The following is a 25,629-nucleotide window of genomic DNA, read 5'->3' as shown; positions in this document are numbered from 1 at the left end:
CGTCCACGTGGTGTCACCAAGCCCGCGTTACCAGCGGGTAGACCATTCCCTTTCCAGCCTTTTGCATATCGGACTGAGCCCAACACTGTTAATTGCCAATTGCTTCTCCATACATTGATTAGTGATAAAGTCTCCATGAGTACTCTTTTTACTCCCTTTTTGTCTAGCAAAGACCTCTGGCTTGACACGGGATTCGAATAGACTTCATTGGCGTGATGGGAAGACCAATTCTACAAAAGGAGTTTCATGCCAGCTGCTAGCGTCCTGCAAGTTGCTCGGAAGAGTTCTGGAGACCGTGACTGTAAGGTCAACGGTTCCCATGTCGCCGGTGACCTTTACCGAGACAGGTAAAGCTCACCGTGTTTTCCGACAAGCCAGTCCACCAGATCACCATCTCTCCTTACCAATTTGGACTAGTCATGAAGAACCGGGATTCATGGATATTCCCCCTCAAACTCCTTTCAACAACATGTGCCTCTCATCTCATTATCTTTCTGATATCCCCATCACCAAGTTAACCCGACCGCTCAGACTGTTCCCGAAACATGACCGAACAACAACACCCTGCGAACACCACAGCAGCAACCCCTGTAAGCAATGATCGGCAAACAGAGGACACCCTCCCAATCTTAGAAGTCGAAGAAGAGGTACCCTCCTCACCAGAAGATTCCGCGCTCGGAAGTGCCGGTAGCTCAAGCTACGCCACTTCCCTGCTCTCCGAAGCAAGGAACTACAAATACGAGAACGGCCGTCGATATCACTCTTATCGCGAAGGGCAATGTGTCTTGCCCAACGATGAACAAGAACAGGACCGCGAAGATCTATTACACCATGTCCGAAATCTGCACTTCAACGGCGATCTCTTCCACGCCCCTATTCCGGATAACGTTGAACACGTTTTCGATATCGGCACGGGAACAGGTCCGGCTTGCACCTTATCTGGGCCCCGCGAATACTTTTGTTCACCGCTAATTTGATTCAACAGGCATATGGGCCATCGACTTCGCCGACGCCTATCCCAACGCAAGAGTCATCGGCAGCGATCTCAGTCCGATCCAACCAGCCTGGGTTCCTCCCAACCTTGAATTCTTCGTGGATGATGTAGAAGCCGACTGGACCTTTAAAAGAAATTACTTCGACTTCATCCGCTCATGTGACCTCGGTGGCTCGATCGCCGATTGGCCCAAGCTTCTACGCCAAGCCTATGCACATATGAAGCCTGGGGGATGGTTGGAATTGTCCGACTTTGAGATGGAGCATTTCTCCGACGATGACACGCTTACTCTTGCGCCTTCGCTAGGCGAGTTCTTCAGGCTGCTCATCGAAGGCAGTACAAAGTTTAACAGGCCCATGAATGTGGCATCGGAGCATAAGAAAAACATGGAAGATGCAGGCTTTGGGGATGTTACGGAGATGGTTTATAAGGTAGGCATTTACTGATAAGGCCGGGTGGCTTAATCGTTAATATGATTTATACAGTTTCCAATGGGTCCATGGGCTAAAGACCCACGGTTGAAAGAGGCGGGCCGCTACCATCGGGAGGTCATGATAATGAGCCTCGAGTCGTACGCCCTTGCTCTGTGCACAAGAGTCCTCGGCTGGTCTACGGTGGAAGTTGGGGTATTATTGGCTGCTGTGCGGAAGGAGCTGAGAGATCCCAAGGTGCACGTCTATGGCAAATTTCACGTAGTCTGGGGAAGGAAACCCAGCGACTGAGGTATTGGGAGACCAGCACTGCCGCAGACCCTGCTACCCAGCAGGCTTGCCATTTACCTATCTTGGCATTGTCCTAGAATCCTTTCCCCACTATTTAATGGTGCTTTGACAAGGCACTCTTGTTTAATGCATGCCCCACATCTGTCAAAAAGTATGTCGTCAAGCAGAGAGCTGGGTTCACCCTAGGCTGCGGTCTTCATGATCCGGTGTTGGTTTCTTTGGTTTTGCTTTCCAATGCTCAAAACCTTTCATATGATATTTATCTATATATTTATGAGACAAATAGAATGATAAAGTGACGAATTCTACACTCATCAATTTGAATTGTTCCGATGGATGCAATCTGCAAACGAGCATCCTACCTTTTTTGAGCTCTTCCAAATGATGATTTGTAACTATGCCAGGGAGTATGAAGTAAAACGTATGAGCACAGGAGCCAACGCACTTAAAAACATATCCCTCCCAAATGCCAGCAAGGAAAAAGGCCAAGAGCAAAAATGGAAAAGCTCTTCTGGGCATGATAAATCAAGTAGCAACAGACCATAGTGCATGGCGCACCCGGATTATATCACAATATTAGTGTCGAATGAAATCATCATTCATAACAGGCAGGAAGTCATAAGGACAAGGCAAAAGAACAGTGATCAATAAAGACCAACAACGACACGCCCACAAGCCCCACATAAACGCAAAAACCAACATTATATGCAGCGCTTGTAGAGAATGTAAATCCTATCAAAAAAAAAAAAATACATACTCCTTAAATTTCCTCAATAGCCCTACCACAACACCATCCCTCAAGGCCAGTGTATTCAGCCCCGCCAAAACCATCTCCACTGGCAACACAAAGTTGGCCCCGCATTTAAACATCATCCTATGTTTCAGAAGTCTCTCTGGATTTGTAGAGGGAGTCGATAGATGGGAACCAGTAACGGGCGTCCAATGAGGGGAACCACCTTGGCACATACTTGCCCCAGCCCCAGTAGTTCTGTGCGCTCATAGGATGCGCTTCGCACTTGCGTACGTCTTCGGGTTTGACACCTTCGGGAAGGTCATAGGGATCGTAATGCATGACTCCGAGACGGCCACATTCTTCGTCGGTCGCGCCGGGGGCGGGTAGAAGGTCGGCCTGGGCGATAGTAGCAGTGCCGACGATGAGAAGGAGGGTGTGAGTCAGCTTCATATTGGGCCTCCTTTCTAGCGGGGATATAGTCAGTGTATTAGAACCAAATGTGAGGGGAGAAGAGGGTCAGACTTGTTTTATGTGAGGATAGTGGTGGATTGATATTGATTGAGGTAAAAAGATGGCATAGGAGTTTGTATGGAGAATATATATGAACAAGGTATAGTAGCTAAAAATTATGTTTTAAAATTTGTACGTGATAAGGCAAATCTTTCGTACGTGGCATTTACTAGTTTTGGTGTGGTGTCAGGGTCGTATACAAGCCTCTAAGGTACTCTGACAGGATGTAACCAGCCGGGGTCAGATCCTCAGCAGGCAGACAGATTTTAACTCGCGCGCCAATTACCTAAAACCCCCACACAGGCAGACCTATCATACGTTGTACGAAATCTGTGAACTAGGTCATTGAAGGGCGATGATCAACCAAGATCAGTGGCTAAGCCTCCCCCCTTGCCCATTAGGGTAGCTGTATTGCTTGACCTCGGAGGGCTTACTAATTATGGAGAATATAGACGAAAACAAGCTAGCGGTAGATGCCGACTGAATACGGAGTGGAACTCCGCCGTCTATATTACCGTTACGCAAAATTATACACTCACTGTAGTCGTTGATGTTTAAGCGTGTCTTGCCTGAGATACGAGATAGGGCGTGGAGGTGTATATCGTGTTGTCTTCAGATAACACTTGGCGTCTGCGTGGTCCTTGTGCTGGCTGAACGCTAGGCCCTGTTGTTAGCGTGCGTCCTGAATTTAGGGTTTATTTTCTATATTGGTCTGTCAGAGTCTTGGGAGCTGGAAAAGAAGTGGGTCATTTGACTGTCATAGACTCATAACTAGGTTTAGCACTTTACTAGGATTTAAGATAATTATGACCCACGATGATTACTCTATTTTCCTCGGCATTAACGCTTACAGCGTTGACCTCTATGTAGAGAAACTCCACTTTCAGGGGAGAGGTTCCTGGCTTAATGCAGAGAAGATCGATGACACTGTACAGACGCCGATTTAAATATAGCAGTCAACATGGCATGTAGGCGTTCTTAAAAATTAATCTTTTTGTGCGAATAGTAATACGTACTCAGAGTTGTTGAACTTGATCTGGGAAGCTGCCCTGTGTGATGTTAAGTTTCCGTGAGGTTGGGGATCAATCCCATAACATATGAGGCTGAAATGAAATCACTGTGCTGCCTCCTGGCGCTTCCTGGAGTTTGTCCTTCGCAACGAGTTGAAGATGTTGGAGGATCTCGAGCTATTATAACTTTTAGCTATGGGTACACTAAGCACAGATATGATCAATATCCGGCTGGAAACATACCTTTTGAGAAACAAGTGGCCATGTAGTCGAAATACGGCTTAAGAACCTCGCGCAACTCTTGAGGTCTTCATTTGCTTTTTTAGAAACGTTGGAGTCTCGCGCGAACTGGAAACCCATGGTATAGTAGCCGTTGCTGCGACAGCATACCCAATCAATGGATCGTTCACTTCAATTGAAGGTCCTCAACGAATTGTATCAGTTTGGATACCCAGCCAGAGATGAATAACGCTAGGTCGACTGTCTGTTGAAGGAACGAACATGGTTGAGGAACACCCCGATTGTTACGAAGTGCAATTAAATGAATAAAGGGATGGTTTAAGATGACGGGTGATATATGAGAAAGGATTTGCATAGCCAGCCAGGGATTACAGTATTCTTGGTGCTGCGGGATTTCAGCTGCGGATCGCCTTGAGAAATAAGTATTCCTGAGCTGGTGCTTCTGCGGGGTTTGGGCCTCGGTCACATAAAACTTCACACTCAGCTTTGTGTGCATTGACTCAGGTAACCAAGGGGTTTTCAATGGTACCAGCTTGTATCTCTCGCATATACCGCATAAAATCCCCCCAAACACAAATCATCTGAATGAGGTGTGCATTGATGCCAAGGTCCTTTTTGACTTCCTCTGGGGTGTGAAGATCAAAAGGACGATCACCATCCTTACAAGCAGGTGATGGGGTGGGACAGGGAGCACTCTTTGGGTATTCTGATTTTCTTTGTGATGTTGAAAGGCCAAAACTTGAGGAGAACATACCCTCTCAAGTATGAATACACTTCAACGGCATCGAGAGCTTCTATCTTCAATTTGCTCGTCGGAATTACATTGGCGAACCAAGGCTTCGTAGAGTTTCTAGCCGAGAGACTGTTCCAACTGTCATCCGAACCCGAGCTGGCCTTTGACCTAACTCGGCGATTTAACACAGGCAATGCCAACATGGTATAGAGAGAAATCCACCTACCAATGAGGTCCCTTAGTGCCAGTAATCATAATGATTCTAAGACCCCTAGTCGCGGTATGCCTTCTGCAGCTGTGTCCTCGGCGGAGCGAGCATAAAATTGGATAGCCTGCGGCTCCATCCCACTGTAAAATTCATGGCTAGAGAAACAAAAGGCAAGTGCTAGGAAACTATGGACAAGGAATTAAGGGGAGCTCGCCAAGCGTGCTTTTAAACCCTCCTGGTTGAACATCGGTACAGGTTGCAAATGTATCCTCGTGCGGTATACTTCCACCAGATGGTCGAAACCTTTCTAATGGCGGCTTGGAGTTCGAGATTGTTAGCTAGTTTCGGCCATACCAAACCGCTGAAAATGTGAACTAAGGACCTACTATGATTGTGTGAATGATGTATTATTACTAGACCCTACTATGCGAGGTAGCATGTCCGTTACATTGTGAGAGGTGTCTTCTAAGTCGCTCCCCCGGATTGTTAAGGGTGCGGTGGTGACACGGCATTACGGTTTGAGAACGATCTTAAAACACCACCGTTGTTGCAGCCTACCAGACAAGCGTATGACAAAGCAAGATATAGAAAATAAACTGTAATGTTTGGTAGATGCCATTGACTTGTGCTTCAAGTGGTTGAAATCGATCTTTTGAAGACTTTCTGTGTATCCACATTATGAGACAGGGAGTATATTACAACCGAGAGCTCTGAGAGCTCTGAGAAAGCTCACGTCTTTGTCCCTCTCGTTGCTTGTCCACACGCGTTAGATTGCTCCCTAGGGAGATATACCAACTGTAGATTTAGACACTGGCAAAACGAGCATATGGGTCTTTCAGCGGTGCATTTGGAATCTTTCCGTCGGGCTAGGTAGCTAGCATTCAGTTCTCATAAGAAAGTCGAGGACCCACTGACAGGGCTCACAGGCTTGTTGCCTCCGTTGTTCCCTGTCGGAACTCCGCGGGGTTTTAAGAAGTTTCGGAATCCCTGACTTACGTGAGCGGAGTACTGATATACATCCGTATTTCCTGAAAAGTCAGAACATCGTTTTAGACCCTATAGGCACATGCCACCTGTGTGTTGATATATGGAGATTTCATTATGTAGTAGAGTGGTTAACAAATCCAGGTTCCCGATGGATCCGCCTCAGCCATCTCCCGAGTCATCCGCTTCGATTACGCCGATGAAGACTATCTAACCATCGCATACGAAGCCTACCTCAAACGGTCCAAATTACCGAAGTATAACGGGATTTTCTTTCCCACATCATACATTCTTACGGGTAATGCAAGTGCTCACGGCTGGACATTGATCGAAAAGACGACGGCGGCGCTAACAAAGAAGCAATTGCCTTGGACACCGCTGGGCAATGCTGCCGCCGCGAAGGCCAGCTATCCGGTGTTAAGTGGGCCCCTAGCAAGTCCCAACTTCACCGGTTATTGTAATGACCAGGCAGGATGGGTCGATTCAAGCAAGGCTGTCAGCCAGCTTCATGACGACTGTCTTGAACTGGGAGTCTCGTTTATATGCGGCCGGGCTGAAATACTTGTCGGGCTTGACACTGACTCACAAAACTACATCAAAGCAGTCCAGACTCTCGCTGGAACTTCGATTCTAGGCGATCACTCCGTCCTTGCCTCCGGCGCTTGGACCTCGGGGCTAGTAAACATGCCCAACTCAGCACTGTCAACAGCTCAAGTAATAGGTTCTACCCCCTCACAAATACTGAGGTGAAGAAGTACAAAAACGTACCGATTTACGCCAATTTCTCAACGGGCTGGTTCAACATCCCTCCCCATGAAGAATACCGAGACACCGGAAATGGCGGTTCATGGTTGGGCATATACACGTGCACCCACCCTGGAAGATCATCAGACTATTGTAATATATCGTCCCCTCCGCTGATTGCTCCTCGGCAACGTGCCAATTTCTCCCCAGCAGATGGGGAAGAATCGACTTAGGCAAGGATTGCGCGAGATACTACCTGAGCTAGCCGATCGTCCGTTTGAACGGGTAGCGCTGTGCTGGTATACGTGAAGGCGATTTCATTACGGATTTCCATCCTGGTTACAAGAATTTGTTCGTCGGTAGTGGTGGCAGTGGGCAGTAAGTCTATCCCGTACTCGACAGCCACGCAGGTACTAAGGTAGACTTTTCAGTGCATTCAAGTTCCTACCAGTCTTGGGCGACTACATATTTCTTGCGCTAACAAAGCGTCTTCCTCAGCATCTCGCACAGAAGTGGCGGTTCCAGACAGAGTATCAAAATCAGAAAGACACCTTTTTGGGCGACGGAAGCCGTGGAGCCGTGGAGGGCCTGCCAGACGAGAACTGTACGCCCAGGAGAAGGCAAAGTTGTAGAGCTGGTGGAACCATTTTATATTCCATTTATGAGTAGTTGAAATGCCGTTGCTTAGGGTTAACCCAGGATAATTGTTGATAGGCACATTGAACTTCGCTGTATCTTTTGCAGCTAGCACAGTTGATATCGGGCGGTGTCGGCACCAAGGCTTACAACCATAGTGACCACCAAGGCAGGGAGGTAGCATAACTCTTGGTTGCTATACACACACCTGAAACAAGTGTGGCTTCATGACGCCGCACAGAATCCCTCGGTGCCCTTAACTTAGTCTCTAAACTAGTGCCGCCTGCAGCAACTATCATCACACCTAGGGTCGATTGATATGGCACAAAGGGGAGAACCCCATGGAGTCCTAATCTCCCCACCGACTTCTAAAGGCTATGTAGTCTGCTGGATGAAAGTCTCAAGCCTGAACAAAAGAGGACCTTTCTGCTTCCGTCTAAGATTCACTCGTCAAAGGGCTCCATGGAGGATTTAAAACCCAGTCAACTTCGCTGAGTACAGCAAAGCCGAACCCCAATCACCCTCAGTGAGTCGGATCTTTCCATCTGTCGATTCTTTCTTAGCCTTGAAGATTCCAACGCTCGAACCAATCAGTGTACGCATCCTGGACTCCATTCCAGGGAAGGCTCGCCTTAACAACAAGGACTGTTTTCTGTACTCCGTTCACATCCACCACCTCCTCAGTAATACCACCGTACCGAGTCACATACCGGTTGTTGTGGACACGACCATTTGGCGACTCTGCGCCGGTTCTCAGAGTTTGTCTCCCAACCTCCAGATCCAATAAGTTATTCCCGTGCTTTGCCAAGTATAACCTAGTGTTTTGTCTATATCCTTTTTCGAACCTGTCTTGCAATTCCTTCCTAACGATCGCGATGAATATGCGACAAGCCTACATTACGTATACATAAGCTTCAGCGCAAGATTACCCAGGGCCACCGGTGGTGCCGGAAACATACTTGGGCAAGTAACGCAATAGCACATACTGAGAGGACGACAAAACAGAGAGTCAACAGGTATTCGTCACAAGGAGTCAATGGATGATTTAAGTCGCGAAGATGCCCATTCTTGCCTCTGTGTCTGTGTGTCAAACTGGTCTTTTTAAGAGTTGCTGAGGCCGTATGAGTAAAACAAATGTCCCAGAGGAAGAGTAGCCTTAGTAGTGCTAGGGTGACTTGTTGACAAAGTCCCAGGCCACAGACTGCGGATAAATTCATAACGAACTCGAAATGACCGGGCAAAGTAGCATCGACAGTAGAAACAAAACATTAGCAATGAGGGGTACTTTTAGAAGTGCGTGAATTGGTTCCCCTTCGGTGGCTTCTGGTATTAATTGCAGCCCTAAGGGAGGCTAGTGAAGTCGGGACGATATCAGTTTAGTCGCAAATTACTGCAGGGAAATCCCAACCGGGAAGTATAGTTTCTATAAATTAAGCTGCCGATTGTTTGCTGCCACTATTTTAGAACTAACTTAAATAGTAAAACTTATGGAAACCTGTAGGTATATGGCTCATATTGTGAAGACCCGCTCACTTACCTGTCTCTTTTTTGCTTGTTTAGCACGTGTCTCTTAGCCCGATAAGTTGACAAGTATACCGAGGCTACTACCATTATATGAATTGAATATTAATTGCTGCCAATTGGCTTCGTTATTTACGTATTTACATACCACATCACGTATAAAAGTATATACGCCCTCTAGGGACATGGCTCGCCTTGATCCACGAGCAAGGATGACTACAAGGTCTTTTGGAAATCCGTCCCCGTCTGATCAGTAGGAACGGAATGAGGTTCCTTTTTGATTTGCTCCGGCCGGGCAACACAACTCTGGAAATTAGTGCGGATAATTCAAAATCACAACGGGAAAAGAGCTTACAGAGTCGCGATGCTCAGAAAAAATAGGTACCTATCCAATTATCTGCACTCTCCTTTTGTATCTACTATGTTGCTATCTGGTTACAGAATTATTCGAGCCTTTTAGAAGCGATATTTCCATCACTGATTCTTCTATTTAGTGTATTGTAGAATAACTAGAGAGTACTGTCTAAGATATATGTTTTCTATAGCCGTAATGAGCTCTGTTACATTCTCTCAAGCACTCTAACTGCTCTAATATAGGTTACTCGATGTTTACAATTCAAAGTTCTGACTTGAAAGTTTGAGTATTGGTAAGCCCTAAAAGGCTCTTAATATAAAATTTTGGGGGGAACGAAGAAAAAGTTAGGAAGAAGCAGACAGGAAGGAAAGAAAAGAAATGTGGGGATCCACCCCGAATCAGTAATTTCTGAATCATTATTCGTAGCTGCGAGCCTGCGACCCTCTCCAGCCGTCGCACCGGAACGGTATGCATGGACGGGTGGGTATACAGTATGTCTGGACCCTTTTTGGTAATATACTCAGCGGTCGAGTATCCGCTTTCCGCCCATCAATTCGGAATGTACTTTAAGTTAAGCTATTCCAACGCACCTATCTCTGGCCACATATTGTTTTACAAATTTGGCCTCCCGTGTGGCAAACTCAAATGTAAATCCTATTACCCATTTGGAGAGCTCTGTTGAACCATAGAGAATAGGACAAGAACAACCGGGGAGAAGGACTCAAACGGAGACCCCCTGGAACCCCATATAATGTTTGACAGCAAACCTTGACACGAGGCGATAAAGGGCTGAACAAATCAGATGTGAGAAGATAATGGATATGTTACCGAGTTCGACCCAGACCCAATCCATAAATCACGACATCTACGGCCGAAAATACCTTCGGATCTCCCGAGTCCCGACCTAGGCTGTTTGCCGGGGTCCCACTCCATCTCTGCGGCGAGTCAAGAGGCGGGAACTCAGGCCAATATCAGTCCACATCTGCAGTTCCAAGGGTTATAATCATTCCGACCCCCAGAGTGACCCTAGACAAAAAAAGGGAAGTTGTCGTGTGTGAGAACCTCGCTGCTGTCACCATGCTGTACCTAGCCTATATTTTTCTTTTTTTCTCGTATTTTGTGTGACTTCTTTTGCTGCATGTGCCTGTCGTCCCTGTTACTATTGGCCGGTATGAGCTTAACTTACGTAAAAGAATAATCGGTCCTAAGATTTAATGTGAAGGCCTCTAGGCCTTGAGATGCACGTTGAAGGTGATCCTACCAGAGGCAAAACTAATTAACCTCCCGGGGGGAAGTTTGAATGCATCGACCTGTCAACCGGTCCTCGCGAGAATCTAGACTACTCTGTAGTTGGAACTTAATCATGTTGCATTCCTTAGTGGCGGTACCTCTGGTTAAAAGTGCGAGAAGGATGCCCGTCCTCTGGAATATAAAAGACCGAATATCACACCTCGTGTTAGCTCATCTACGAATTTTTCTTCACTTTTTGGAAAGTCAAATAGCCAGTACTGCCCATAATAATGGATTCCAAGATGCTCTTTCTCCGTGCTGCCGCTGCCGGCGATGTGGCAGGCATCCAAACCGAATACCTAAAGAATAATACTGTGCTCACTGCCAAAGATTCGGCAGGCCGAACAGCCCTCCATCTAGCTGCCCTTCACAGCCACGCGAACGTTCTTGAACTTTTGCTGGACTACGGGTCCGATACCTCTGCCCAAGACAATCAGGGCCAAACTGCATTACATATTGCAGCCCAGCTCTCCTCCCAAACAATTGTCAAAACCCTGCTCCAACGATCTGCGAATTGTTGTATTCGAGACCACGCTGGCAGAATACCTCTTTTTTACGCCTACCAAAACTATCCCACTGACCTCGTCGGCTGTTTTCTAGAATGCACAATAGCAAGCGGCACGGAATTGCAGTGCGGCCTTACCCCGGAGATCATTCTTGGGGCTGGCCCGTGCAGGAAATGGACCCCCCTTCATGCCAATGTGAGCGTGCGCGGCCCTTGAGAGTTCGACAGCTCTCTCGGAATTCATTTGCATCTTTTCATCCACATCTTATCCCAAGTTATCGGTTGGGGGGGTGGAGGGGGGGGTTCCAAAAGCCCAAAAAGGAAACGGAAAATCCAAAGAAAAGGGAAAAAAAGAAGACAAAAGAAAAGAAAAGAAAAAGAAAAAGAAAAAGAATCGGATTCTGGTTACGACTTTCCAAGCGCTGGCTCGCTTCAACCGAACAATCGATCAGCTCCGCATCCAACCATCTCCACCCGGACGCATCACGAAGTCTCTGGACCACAACCAACCACACAACGGAATTCGTCTCTCTGGCACATCCTTGCTACAACACCACAATTAGCTCGTTCTGGCTACGGGATGAACGCTCTTTCGGTGGACCTACAGTAATGAACTCGCTAAGGAGTCTGGGACATCTATCCACCAGCCAACAGGATCAACAGAAGGCACCTCGTGGCCGACTAGACATGGTGGTCACTTTAGCGTCGCTTTAGTTAGAAGCAGTAGTGCTTACAAGCCGATACGTACTTGTCCTTAATTAGTCTAGCTGGGTAATATTTCCTCATACAAGCTTCCCGAGAGTGGCCTAGCGAGTCCTTGGCATTAGCCCTTGCAAAAGTAATCTCTTCCTAGATCATAATTAATGACATGCCGGAAAGCTTCCGAATCCTCTTCTAAATAACCGAAAGGGAAAGCGGGGAGCGTCGCTACATATCCCGATCCGTGATGATCTCGAGGAGGTCTTTTATGTACTCGAGTCATAAATTACTGGTGGTGGTATACAGGCATGTTTATGCGTTGGAAGGTATTCTCTAATGTGGTGCTATAATTAATTAATATTTCATAATCACTTTAAATACCTAACACGTAAGATCTGATATGTAAGGGTAATTAGGGTTAGTTTTCGTAACTACCCTAGTTATTGAGAATAAAACATGTAAATGTAGGAAAGTAGAAATAAGAAAAGCATAGAAAAGCATAGAAAAGGAAGAGGAAAAGAGAGGATGTTCCATTCGATTTCTCTGCTCCCTTCGTATGTATCTTGATTTCCTTTCACGGTTTGAATGAGGTGACTACAAACGGCTGAAGTTGCTATGGCATCTCTAGAGCTCCTCCATTGAAGGCAATGCGCATGGGTTGGTCTAATAAAACTCATATCTGTATTGACAATCCGTTAAGACCGACTGATGACAGACTTAGCGCGGTAAATATCTCCTGCCGAGGTTCATTCAAAGCAGATACTTCAATGCTTTTCGTCATACCAAAATACTACTATGAGAATACTGGTTAAAGATTAGTTATCATTAATGGTTGCGTTTAAGCTATGTGGTATTAAATTAAGCTTTTGTTGTCAATATGGGTTATCTTGGCCCATTTATAACTCGGCTAATAAGATATTATTTTCAACAGTCAACTACGGGCTGATTTTGTGCACGATCTAGACATGAACGCTTCTACCTTATATAAATTGAGCATATACTGACTGTATCAAGGAACTTGTCCTCCCAGATCTGCATAAGCACCATTGACCAGACTATCAATGGGTAGACCTGCCTCGGGACGCTCGATCCCTTAACGTTTCCCCCGCCTGCAGCGCATTAGATCTCCAATAATTCTCGCACCCAAGAAAACAACCTGACTGCGCTTGGACACCGAATACCAAACCCAGTCCCCAATCTAGAAGTGCTATACCGTTTTCAATATCCACCAAGCCTAGCCCCTAGTTCTAACCGTCATACGCCACACTCCTTAAATCCCCCCCGATACCTAGCAAGACCCAGGTCACAGTCACTTAACGTCTTCTTCCTCCATAAGGGTGCTTTGGTATTTCTGCTGTAATGCCAATTCTGACTATGCATGAACTTTATGATCGCCTGCATACCGGAACCTCTCTACCTAAGCCTAAAAATCGTTATTAATACCTAACTACATTGCTGCAACAAACACACCAACCATTTTTCTACTCTGAAACCTACCAGCACTGGCCACACCGTTATTATATATTCAAGACGATGCTTAAATATCCTTCCTTTCGAACACAAGGAACTGCGGAAAGAAGTCAACGGTCTTATTTACCACACATCATCAATATATGAAGGTAAATTGAAAAAAAAGGTGCTTCGCGGAATACGTATCTAATACGATTTTAAAACCACAAAAAAAAAGCACTACCCAACGATTAGAATATCAACTTTTTAGACACATCGCGTAGTGAGTACTCGTCTTTGTTAATAATGACTCGATGATTGACGATATGGAAAGGCTAGTCGACGAGCCCTTGCGACGTAGAGGTGGCAAAGCAAAGACACACCGTACCGTGTGACTACGTCGAGTCAAATACGAATACTTCTGAGGAACCGGACAGACGTGAAGTAACAAGCCGTAACCTTGTACAGAACCTTATGTCCGACAAAGTACTAGAAGCCGGGAAGAAGCTGATGAAGGCTGGGTTCGAAAGGATAGGAGGCTATAATCGTCAAAGTTAGAACCGCTACCTCAGACTTAAGTGCAGCAGGGATCAATCCGTTACCGTCTGACGAGCTTCAATCATAGAAATACGGCCACAAGGCAAGTCTCATATTGCTGTAAAATGGCTTGGGGCCTGCCCGTTGCTCCAAAATAGACAATCTCATCCTTGGCTAGGAAGCTCGGTCAAGCCCTCCACTATTATGGAGTGTTATCTCGTGTGCGATTGACGGCTATGCGTATCTTGCTTATGATCTGGGGACTAGGTATCTGCGAAGATATAGACGCCTATTATAAGCAAGGCTATCGTGGATTCATTCTTGACGTTGATACTTTGAGCAAATTCTAAAATCTGCTTCGGGGAGTTGAAGCGCGGGGAGTTGCTAAGCGTCAACATGCCACGGGCGTTGGCCTCAGGTATGTTACTGTCAAAGTCCATCTGTACGCAAATTGAGAAGAATTTACTTACAATGATGCAGACCAGACCCTTGATATGACATTCTACGCGTCCAGCACACTGGGGAAAGACTGCTGTTCACGTCGTACAAGATTTTGTTTTATCTGGTGTCGTGAGCGACGATTTTTTCGGAGCAGGAATGTCATCACTGAGAACGACACCATCAAAATAGGGCTCTTGGGACAGATGTACGACCCCTATGCGCAAAGTGATATCAGGGTATATACTGCACGGCTATGTAGGACGGAACGCACGTCTGTTCTAAATTGTATTCATAACATATGGCGAATCCCAGGTATCGACGCTTGAGACAATGGAGGGAGGCAAATTATGATAAGGCTTTAACAAGGCCAACATTTGACAGGAATGAGTCGGCCGACCAATAATAGTTATGGTGGAGGTGAGGTATGTATGCGTCTTAAGTGCGTGACCGCTTGAGCCAGTTGCATGGGATTCACATGCTGACCATCCTTTGGCATGTCTTTTCTAAAACACCGCTGGAGAAGGTTTGAGGATGTGGTAGACGGGATCAAAGAGCAGAATATCGGCCAGTTCTGACAGGTTCTTAGCGGAAGAACATATTATAACATCCCAGTGGATGAGATGGCTTGCTACGCTAACTAGCATTGCATGCGTTTCAGGTGAATTTTCTTTTTGAGGTTGCTATGCTTGAGAGCCTACATGATAGCTTGAATAGTAAATTGATCGTATTGAGTAAATCCGATGCCCATTTCCATTGATAGAGGCAAAATACGGCTTCACCACCGATATGACTTTCGAGTTGCGAAAAGCTTCTAAGGAGGGGGAACTCATATAACACTTTCCTTGGTAGTTAGCAACACAACCAAAGTGAGTGAAGAAGTGATTGGCTGAGGACGGAATGAACGAGTCGTAAGTTAGAATTCTAGACAAAACATTATAAGGCCTCGTATGATCAGCACCCAAGCTTACACCATATTCATTCCCATAACTAGGATAGCCGATTGAGGAGAAACATGAGCTTTCCCCCTGTAGGCCTTTGATCGCTTTGCTCAATCAATGCGGTTGGCCCAGACTCATCACAGTGAGCGATCTGAAATCTTTCAATGTTTTACTAGCTATCGTACATTATGATTGTTCTCTGAACCATTGAGATGACTCTGACTCTCAAGCTGTATGATATAATCTCTCTGACAGGAGTTCCTCTGCATTAATTCATTATCCCACCTGCCAGACAATATCCAGGCCAACCGGAAACAACAAGAATGGTTCATGACCGGGATTGTCCAAAGGGAGAGGCAGCTAGAACTTAGCCGAACAAAAACCTCGGCTGCCAGCTTACTAGCACTCGCTGGCTTAGTAGCAGCAGGGCATACCCTGCTTACTGAGGGGTATATCTTCGAATTGCGCATGGTATTAATTATAGAACTAGACATGAGCCCGACAAACCTCCTACATATGTCAATTTGAAAAGAAAATATTTGCATTATGAATCATGTCCTGTTCTACGTCTAGTCCAGAGATCTTTCTTTGGCTGAGGACGCATTGCATTCTTCCTGTCCCCACTTTATTCTCTTTTATCTTCTTTCTATTTGCCTTCTCGAAGAATAGGAAAGCCCACGTAGTGGGTCCCCATGCGGAACTCTTAAGTAAATCTCCTCCCGCCAAAAGTGGATCTCAGGCAAAAACGGGATCGTCAACTGAATTTTTTGATTCAATCACGCTAGACACGTAGCCCTAGAAAGAAACACATCCGTCTATTTTTCGCCACTCTATAGCCTGAAAGTACCAGACAGAAGTTCATGTGAAACTAAGTCCTAACGTAAAACCTTTCTATAATAAATCAATCCATCCACATTCGTTAAAGTCCGAGGTATAAAAGGAAAAGACAAAAAAAAAAAAAACCAATAGTCTATATCTATGTCTATGTCTATGTCATTAGTTAAATCGCGACGGGGCTATCGTTCCTATCATTTGGTCCGATGCCGCGTCTGCGGACTGTGATCAGGGCGATGATCAGACCGAGCCCGGCGAGTCCGGCAGAGCACCATAGGCCGGTGGAATATTGTTGTGCAAGACCATGGCCTTTTTGGATGTCGACGGAATCTGTGACAGCAGCGGAGATGGCGAGGGCTACACCGGAGCCGATTTGGAAGGCTGTGTTTAGCTGGGTTGTTTTGTTAGTTTATTTTGATGAGATGCGTAGAGATAAAGGAGGAGATTACCATTCCACCGCACAAGCTTTTCACATTGACTGGGACGGTAGTCAGGATTGTTGTGCTTGTTGTGACGAATATCAACGATACGGCTGTGATGCTGATGAGGGATGCGGGGAGGACATTCACCCAGCTGGTGTTGTTAGTAAGATTCTCTAGAGCGTTTTGAGGGGAGGTTGAGGTACGTACAAATCTGGCTCTGAGTTCGTTGCCGTCAAGGAGCTAGGGATGGGAGCTATTACTGTCAGGACCAGTCCTGCGATGAGAGTATATTTCCCGTTCACGTATTCGAGCGCCTTGCCTGTTCCCATGGAGGCGATGAACCCAATCACGCCCATGGGCAAAAAGCGAAGGGCTGTGTCCCCGGCGGAAAGATTGTCCACTTGCTGTGCCATCAAAACGATGTAGTAGATGACATTTTGGTAGCTACCGTAGCAGGCTGGGATTATTGTTAGTATTCAATGAGGAGGGTGGTTTTCGGGAAGACTCACTGAATCCTGCAATCCACAGTCCTGCAAAATTGGGGATCTTCCATATGTCTAGAGGCATAATCGGGTATGATATGTACCATTCAAGAAGAGTGAAGGCACCTAGGAGAGCAACAGCGAGAATGAGAAGAACAATAATGAATGGAGTGCCCCAGCCGTAGTCACCTCCGCTGGATAGGACAAACTGAAGAAGAATAAGACCAGCAGTAGACATCAGAGCCCCGAGGTAATCCATCTTTGGCTTTTCCTTCCCAGCTAGTTCGTCTTTGGGGAGGACTATAGCGCCCAGGATACCGAGCAAGCCGGTGATGATTACAATTAAGTAGAAGATGTATCTCCAGCCTAGTGAGGATGTAAGGAAACCACCGAAGATGAGACCAACGCAGAATCCCAGGGTTCCCGAGGCTGCGTAAATAGACAGACCCCGGGTTCGATCGACTCCAGAAAAGTAGGAGCTGATGATTCCGATCGCAGATGGGACAGTCAACGCTGCACCGATTCCCTGGATACCACGAAAGACCGCGAGCTGAATGAAAGACTGGCCAAACCCAATAGCAAGGGTCCAGATGGAAAGCCAAAAAAGGCCAAGGCAGAGGATCATTTTTCTCCCATAACTGTTGATACATTAGAAAGGTCTTCTCTCTTCACGGCCAGAATGTCCTTACCGATCGGATAGCACTCCTGCCAGCAGGAGAAAGCCACCAAAGGTCAAAGTATAAGCCGAAATCATCCACTGTAAATCGGTACTAGACACGCCAAAGTCTTCTTGGATAGATGATAGGGCGATATTTGAGCTGGTCATGAAAACATTGTCGAGAAATTGGGAGCCAGATGTCACCAGCAAGATTAACGCTCCTCTCCAAGAAGCCAACCGACCGATTTCTGGACAGGGCTGTAGAGTAGTAAGACCCTTCTCTTCGGTCGGGGTGGCCAGACCGGACGAGGGGGTGCTGTGCCCTAACGACGATTCCGGGCGGGAGATGATGGTGAACTGAGGAAGTTTGCCAAACCAGCCATCCTTCTCACTCTCCTGGCTCCGGTTTCGAAAACCGAAGTCAAAATTGGTCATAATGTGCTTTATGAAAGAGAGAATCTTTGATTTTACTGAGGTATCTCAGACGGGCGAGCAGCAAGCTCTTTAAAATCTCTGATTTTCCTAGCAGCTTAATAAAAAAGTGGGTATGCTCGACCGAGCATACAAAGTTTTGCAACCCAGACTTCAGTCGGGCTTTGCAGATTCTTTTCAAGACCGATAATTGGATTGACTCAATAATCCGACTACTTCCATTGCGTATTATCGAGTGGATTGCTAACTAGCACTTTGATCGCCCATTATTTTGTTACACCGACTATTGCGAATGTCCTCCCCGTGGTATGGAATATGTGCCGGGCTTGGTTAAAGTCTTACTTCATTCGCCACCCATCGTCGTTGACAAGTACATGAGATCCAATTAGCTCATTTCCTGGGACTCTCAATGGATCGGCAATATCCCATCATACCCACGACCGCGCCAACTTCGTCAGACTTTTATTTCCGCAACGTTATCTCGGGATTCCTTGTCGAGTCGAGACCAAGCACTATGGACCAGATGGCTCTTTCACCTTGTGTTTCGATCGCATTGGCCTATGACCCCCACTATCTTATCTAGTTGCAGTAAGGTGATTGACGCACGTTGGTAACGAATTTCATGTGCTGAAACGGATAGAACTATGCGAATTAAGACAGTAACTGGTAGTCTTGTAGCCTTATCCTATCTTAAACCTAGACCTCAACTTAAGCCCTAGCATACCCTTCGCAATGCATACTACCGTCAAGCCTAGATTTCTTCAATAAATACTACCTAATCTCATACTCACTCCTATGGTAGAGGCTTGCTGAATTGAAAATTTACACGTTTTTCAAATCGGATAACTCTTTTCGGACGTGCGGGGATAGACTGCGACAGACCATGTGAACAATTTTTTTAACCACGGTTGTGGAAGGAGGATTGGTTAGGGCCCTGGCGGCAGCGAGGAAAAACTGGATCGTCAAAATTTGGAATTGGCGATATCCTACTGTGTTCCTTTTCTTTTCTTACTTGCGTTTATCAGTCCCCTCTTCTTCCCGAAAGCTAGTCCGGGATTCAAAGCTGCTGCAACATATAACTATATCACACGGTCAAAGCTTCAGTAAGCCAGAATCACATTGATCGTCGGGAGATACAGGCCGGTTGTTGATCATCTGCACCTCGAGAATGTTGTTTACTCCTGGCGATCAATATCCGAAAATCCCGATTGGTGCTCCCTATCTCGGAAGACACAACAGCCCATGGAAATCGATTCAGGGCTCACATGGACGGTCGGGAAGCCGTGGGTGGCCTGTGCGCTCTCGGTACGGGTAAGCTTAACCCACCTGAAATAAAAACTTTATCTTCCGAGATTGCCCTAGTTCTAGAACTCTTCCCGCGAATCGGGTCAATTCTCCAAATTAATTGTACACAGGTAGAAGCTTGAGTTCTGGTCTACATATCAAGTTTCGTTGCACATAACGTCCCGGATGGTCAAAATGCCTCCCTTATGCTTCCGTACTGGTCTTGCGGTCCGATGTATAATGTGCTCCGTCGGGTTGTGGTTTTAGCTGCGCATTGCTGAATAGGGAAGTAGTCCGAGGGATGGCAGTGTTGTCTCGGTGGGGTAACTGGTAAACTAGTTCAATCCCACAAGGGAGACGTTGGAGAATCTTTCCAAACTTCGGGTTACCGCTTTGGGATGATAAAAGCGGGTACTTTTGAAGATTCATCCGTCTCGGACATCCGCTAGATTTTCGGTCTCTTTTCTTTTTCTTTTTCACCTTTATTTGAACATGGGTTCTGGGGATCGTATATGACTTAAGCACACTGGATATTTCATGTCTTGGCACTTTAATTAGTTAGCGCGTATGACTGTTAATCGTGGACTGTGACATAGTCTTTTATCGCTCCACTAGCCATCACATGGCTGATCTACGAGAAACGAACATCTTCGTTCGAAGGTCTTAAGATGTCATGATTTTGGATCCTATCTAAATGCTTCCAATCTAGCCAACCCCTAATAATGGCAAGGTCTGTTTGTTGTGCAAGCCTTTCTCTGACTCAAGGTCTTCCGTACCCTGTAATGCACTTCTCAATTACTTGACACCATATTCATTCTGGCCTAACCATTCCCAACGGTAGTGGAGAAAAATTCAAGACACAGAGCAGGGATACATCTGGAGTCGCTTAGTGAGCCTATGAAACGTATTGGAATTCTAGGTCAATGTTGAACAAAACCTGAGGAAAGACTCGCTATCGCTTTTAGTTTGCCTGATCTCGTGTCTTTCACTAATTTAATAAATCGAGGCAAAAGAACCACAGCTTTGCGAAAGCCCTCGGGTGCTAATACAAGATAAGCACCAAGTGGCTAGGACTGTCCTGTTACTGCTTGGTAGAGTGTAAGTTGAACAGGCGCTGGCGCGAGGGCAGATGCCTGTAGTCCTGCCTTAGGCGTTAGCGAACGAAAGTAATTAATTCCTGAACTTCTCGCTGCTCATGACTTCATCATACCCTGTTGAATGTAGCCAGTACACATCGTGATTGCAACAGCTATTTATTATGCAACGCATGTATAACCCAACCAGCAGAAAAGCGGAAGTTTTGAAGAGCCAGTCTCCAAACAACCTTTTAAACCGGACACCATCTCTCATTCCCTCATTGCCAGTGGGAAAAAATTCGAGAACTGGCTAAAAGAACTCACTTTGCTACGTCTGTATAACGCTCTAGGAAGCCTTCTAAGCAAGTCGAGTACATCACAAGTCGTAGGCACCTCTCTCTGGCCGATTTTCATGCCTACTCAACGATCTCGCTCGTTTCCGCAACCGAGGTCAGATAGCTAAATATCACAGGGTTCAGTCAAGCGCATAGGCTATGTATCGGAGTATGAACAGTCAAAAATCTTCAGGTCTATCTTTATATTATTAGAACACTCTGAAACTGCCTCAGGATGCTACTAAAGCTCGTATTGCGTCATGAACAGTGGAGCTTAGCACGACACAGAGGAACCATGGGCGTTGATTGGACGGCCAAATACGAGCCTTGGCAGAACTTCCCGTTAGGGATTAGTCCAAAGACCAGGAATAGAGAAGCTATAAAATCAGTGGAGCTTGCATTTATTGATCTCGTGTTCTGACATTATCCTCTTCGTCGCATAATCCATCATATTGTTTACTCTGTAAATATGAAAGGCTTTAGTCATGACTGGCGCGATAGTGACTACTTGTCGGCATTCAGAGTACGATCTTCGAGAGCTCACTTACCAGGAGAATCCATACCGAATGGCAAACTACAACCGACACAGGAGGGCTATCGTCCCCGACGTGCGCATCGAAAGTCACGGACGGGCTGCACAAATTGCAAGCGCCGTCGAATCAAGGTATAGAACCTCCACGGACAGCACTACAACTCAATGAAACTGATATCATGTTTAGTGCGATGAAACAAAGCCTCAATGCAAGCGATGTCGAATGCACGGCGCAGTCTGTGATTTTACCCTTCCACCTAACCAAGCTGATAGACGTCTGAGACTTTGTCCGGCGGGCACGTCACTTCAGTGGAATGGCTTGTTGGCGTTCAGTGCGATGACAGACAACGTCAGTTCCTTATTGCAAGCTGAGCTAAACGACGCGACACCTCTTCTATATGGCTCTGGTGACTCTCTTGGGTCTCTTGGGCTAGCCATGCTCTCCCATTTCTCTCAGGTGGTAGTCTCAACACACCCCCCAGCCTTTGCCCCTATAAAGAAGGTCCTGCGGGAACATACCATCCAATTAGCTTTGACAGTTCGTTTAACTAACGCCCCAGAGCGAACACAAGACAAATGACTAACCATCCACAAGGAACCGTGTCTATTATATTCTATACTGGCAGTGGCAAGCACACATAGAGCACAGCTCTTACCTCCCGATTCAAAACAATCCATTATAGCCACTCGGTTTCGGCACAAGGCAGCACGTATTTATCGACACCAGCTGCAGTTACCAATTAGCCGAGAAAACATGGACATGTTAATTTCTAGCTGCATACTCATTGGGATGTTCTCCTTCTCAGCGGAAGCATCAAATCCTCTCGACTCCTGGGTCTTCTCTGATGACCCGATCGCGATGAACTGGCTCTCCGTCCAATGCGGTCTACGCTGCATGATAGGACTCATCGACCCATGGTTAGACGAGAGCATCTGGAATGAGGCATTCCAAGCATCCAGCAACTACGAATTCTACGATGATCATCGAATGGGCCGCGAAGACCTCGACCCCGATCTGGCCGATCTATGCGACATCAGTGACATCACGACTGAGGAGACGAACCCGTTCCACTGGCCCCTTCGGATGTTGTGTCCATTACTGCGCATGCCACGACATAAGTGTGGGGCCACTCGCATCACAAACTTCATGGGTCGGTTGCATTCTGACTTTGTCAATCTCCTCACGGCAAAGGAGCCGCGTGCTCTCCTCATTTTGTCGTACTGGCTAGCGCTGATGTACACTTCTGTTCATGATTGGTGGGTCGACCCTCGAGTTAGGGTTGAATGTCAAGCTATATGTATGTATCTTGAAGCTTGGGGGGATAAACGAATTGTTGAGTTGCTTGACTTTCCGGCGAGGGCTTGCGGGTATAGACTAATGGCTAGTTGATATCACGAAGATTAGTTCAAATTATTTTGGATCCTTTAGTGAGTAAGCATTTCGACAAATCGAAAGAGAGAAGCAGGCAAGTCAGCTAGCCCGAACGATTGCATCGTTCTACAGGAGAGATTATTTGGTTCAAATAGCATTCTGTTTCCACTGGAATTCAAATACCGGCCATCGATGGATTCCCAAGGCACCTGTCACTGGATACCCAGATAGATTCAGTGATATGTATGCACGGGTCTTAAACAGCTGAGGCATAAACCATGAAACTTTTGAAACGGAAAACAACAGTTCCTACTCCGACTGTCTTCTCATGTTCAACTTGCCTAGATAATGACCTTGGTTGCCCCTATATAATAATGGAGTATACTGATGCAACGCCATCGCACACAAGACTTACGGGACCTCTGTATGATGATGCCGCGACTGAATCAATTCACCTTTACTGAAGCGGGGTCTCCCATCGTTGATCAAAATAGCCAACCCCCTGGCGTCGGTCCTGTGAGGGTTATGGACATGCCAGCGATGTTGGAGCAACTAAGAACGAACAGTGTATGGGACGCCGTCATTCAGTCTGAAATTTAGCCTTTTACCTGCCGTAAGGCATGGATGCTCTGCATGTTTGAGCACAACCAGCCACCCGACGACAGATTCAGTCAAGGAGCACACCTTTTTTTTTTTTTTTTGAAATATTTTATTGAGTGGTTACCGTGGTCTGAGCTCTCACAAGAGCACTTTGCCTTGACACATCCGGACTGCAACTTTCAAAATATCACGGTCTCCAAAGAAGGAAAAGGTTCCTGCGCTGATTGACTGGGATGGCGCGTCGTCTGTGCCTTGATTCCTGGGTAATGAACGGTACCCCAGCTGGCTTACCCGCAATTGGGATCCCACGGACTACGGATACAGAATAGAGGGAAGCCATGCCGATGAGAACTCATCGGAGGAGCTTTCTCACCATCGCTGTGGTTACCGGGGTGTGAAGAAGGCTGCCATCGTGGAGGGTAATGACCACCTGGGCGACAATACGACTGCTCTGTTCAAAAAGAAACCTACAGCAATATTTGCTTGTCCTGGAAAGCCTTTCTATCGCTGCTGATCAGCCGGTTAACCTTCCCCAGGTTGTGCAAAAGCTTTTCAATGAGATATCGAAGCAAGGGAAGTTTCCTGAGGACCTGGATCTTTGGGAGATTTGCTTTGGCCTCGCCGACGATGATCTGGGGGATGGATAGTTGGAATCAGTCCGTCATGGAATCAGTCCGTGGATTGAAGCAGACGCTTGAATCCACGGACTGGTTTAGCTGAACGACTGTCTATAGTACATGTTTGATTTTGGTCGTAAGGAGCCTTACACCAGCCGAGCTTTAGATGTATATATAGCACTATAATGACAGTGTCTGGCCTGTCGCCTCTCCGATAACCTGATATCTACTTAATATCCATTCCACCCAGGAATCGAGAGACGAGGCTTATGCATAATAGGAAACAGTATCTGGGGTGTGGAGAGCCATAATAAAACGTGTACATTTCTACACTGGATCATAAACAGAAAGCACGCATTAACTCGTGTCCCCCAGCAGCCCAAATGGAACTGTCGCAGCACCCTCTGCCACAGAAATGATGGTGATAGGGGATGGACTTACCCATATTGAAGAGGTGTGCATTTTCCAAGTAAGACACATGGTTTCATACGCTGTTGAGCTCATATCGCTGAATGAAGATCCTTATCTGAGTTACTGATATAAAATTAACAATGAACGAGAATAGTTGTGACCTGTCGCATATCGATTGAATGATGTGTGGCGCAAAACTAATTGTCGTGGGCAGAGGCAACACGTAGCCTTTCCTGAGGGGTATCAGACCCGTCTGCATGTGTCTTCCAGGTTAATGTAAGATAGAACTTCTATTGAGTGGCCTATTCCTTGGCTCAATGCGCTTGGCTGCATTTAGACCCCTATGCTAAAGGCCTCTGAGGCTCCAAATAGCAAGAGTCCTCCGGATGACCCAGGTATGAACCCAATATCGGTCTGTCTACCATTCAGTTTTTTGGTCATAGTAGACGTGTCGAATATGGGGATTTCTTATAGGTTTCGACTATCTCATAAGTGAACTGGATGCTTTCGGCCACAACCCGCATATTTTGCTAAAAGCAAGCCCGGATAAAGTCGATGGATAGGGAGAGAGCGCGAGTTGAAGAACGTGGGATCGGCCAGTAACCGTTACAACTCAAGCCTTGGCAGCAAAACAACGTTCTCGCCCTTGCTTTCCTCCTTCCTCGCTTAGATGAGATCGGCAGAGGATCATATTTCCGTTTCGTAGTAGCTCCAATTCTGCCATTCTCTGAAGGGTTGATCTCCGATCACATGGCATCCAAAGCCTTCCATCAGACGCTGCAGAATGACGTTAGCAAGAGCTGCCTCTGGATGTCTGCGAACACATGTACATACATCACAATCACAGGAGTTCATCCCCTTCTTCTCCCATTCCTAAATGGGGTGCGCAGATCCCTGTGGCTGCGTTAATGATCCCTTGAATCAAAGGAGAGAGTGACAGGGGGGAGGAAGCGCGAGCGGTTAGGTTACCCTGTCACTGACATAAAATGTTTAATACCCCATAGACCCATACATGACTTCGATTAATACTAAGGAGCCAACAAGTTGATAAATCCCCCGGTCTATGTTGTACCAAGAGTCAGGATGCAGTCGGTCAACGACTTTCGCTCCTGAAGCCCTAACGCAGACATTATACCTCTAGTGCGGAATGAATAGTTCTTTTATCAGTAACGCAGCCAATGAACACTAGTCTTACCGCACGTAAAATTAACTCTGAAACTAGTCAAAATACCGTATCTTGGGGACTTACTTGACCCCCTCGCCCTTGAACATTCCACCCAACGGCTAGCGTGATTTGCGGAATTTCTCCCCACAAGCTTTTCTCT

The 25,629-nt window shown here is 46.4% G+C and overlaps 6 protein-coding genes across 6 annotated transcripts; 4 read left to right on the top strand and 2 right to left on the bottom strand.

The window, feature by feature from the left end:
• Positions 1-194: 194 nt before the first annotated feature.
• On the top strand, positions 195-1,805 carry BDW43DRAFT_232992 (class I SAM-dependent methyltransferase). The gene is made up of 3 exons (XM_032039547.1): positions 195-921; positions 986-1,425; positions 1,480-1,805. The coding sequence occupies exons 1-3, from the start codon at positions 546-548 to the stop codon at positions 1,714-1,716; spliced, it is 1,053 nt and encodes a 350-aa protein (XP_031894839.1). The 5' UTR covers positions 195-545; the 3' UTR covers positions 1,717-1,805.
• Positions 1,806-2,590: 785 nt separating this feature from the next.
• Positions 2,591-2,899, bottom strand: BDW43DRAFT_316307 (uncharacterized protein; the record flags this gene model as incomplete). The annotated part of the gene is made up of 1 exon (XM_032048263.1): positions 2,591-2,899. The coding sequence occupies one exon, from the start codon at positions 2,897-2,899 to the stop codon at positions 2,591-2,593; it is 309 nt and encodes a 102-aa protein (XP_031894838.1).
• Positions 2,900-6,216: 3,317 nt separating this feature from the next.
• Positions 6,217-6,884, top strand: BDW43DRAFT_316306 (uncharacterized protein; the record flags this gene model as incomplete). The annotated part of the gene is made up of 2 exons (XM_032048262.1): positions 6,217-6,225; positions 6,279-6,884. 2 exons carry the CDS (start codon positions 6,217-6,219, stop codon positions 6,882-6,884), a joined length of 615 nt encoding a protein of 204 aa, XP_031894837.1.
• A 3,921-nt stretch (positions 6,885-10,805) lies between these two features.
• Positions 10,806-11,622, top strand: BDW43DRAFT_292542 (ankyrin repeat-containing domain protein). The gene has a single exon (XM_032043731.1). The coding sequence runs from the start codon at positions 10,911-10,913 to the stop codon at positions 11,400-11,402; it is 492 nt and encodes a 163-aa protein (XP_031894836.1). The 5' UTR covers positions 10,806-10,910; the 3' UTR covers positions 11,403-11,622.
• A 4,627-nt stretch (positions 11,623-16,249) lies between these two features.
• Positions 16,250-18,080, bottom strand: BDW43DRAFT_323377 (major facilitator superfamily-domain-containing protein; the record flags this gene model as incomplete). Its single annotated transcript, XM_032049732.1, has 5 exons — positions 16,250-16,474; positions 16,533-16,656; positions 16,713-16,962; positions 17,015-17,625; positions 17,677-18,080. The coding sequence occupies 5 exons, from the start codon at positions 18,078-18,080 to the stop codon at positions 16,250-16,252; spliced, it is 1,614 nt and encodes a 537-aa protein (XP_031894835.1).
• A 3,161-nt stretch (positions 18,081-21,241) lies between these two features.
• BDW43DRAFT_304213 (Zn(II)2Cys6 transcription factor) lies at positions 21,242-22,694 on the top strand (the record flags this gene model as incomplete). Its single annotated transcript, XM_032045561.1, has 4 exons — positions 21,242-21,295; positions 21,362-21,436; positions 21,492-21,842; positions 21,900-22,694. 4 exons carry the CDS (start codon positions 21,242-21,244, stop codon positions 22,692-22,694), a joined length of 1,275 nt encoding a protein of 424 aa, XP_031894834.1.
• Positions 22,695-25,629: the final 2,935 nt, after the last annotated feature.

Source organism: Aspergillus alliaceus, assembly GCF_009176365.1.
Source record: "Aspergillus alliaceus strain CBS 536.65 unplaced genomic scaffold BDW43scaffold_72, whole genome shotgun sequence".
NCBI classification, from domain to species: domain Eukaryota; kingdom Fungi; phylum Ascomycota; class Eurotiomycetes; order Eurotiales; family Aspergillaceae; genus Aspergillus; species Aspergillus alliaceus.
This window is presented reverse-complemented; position numbering and strand designations above follow the sequence as displayed.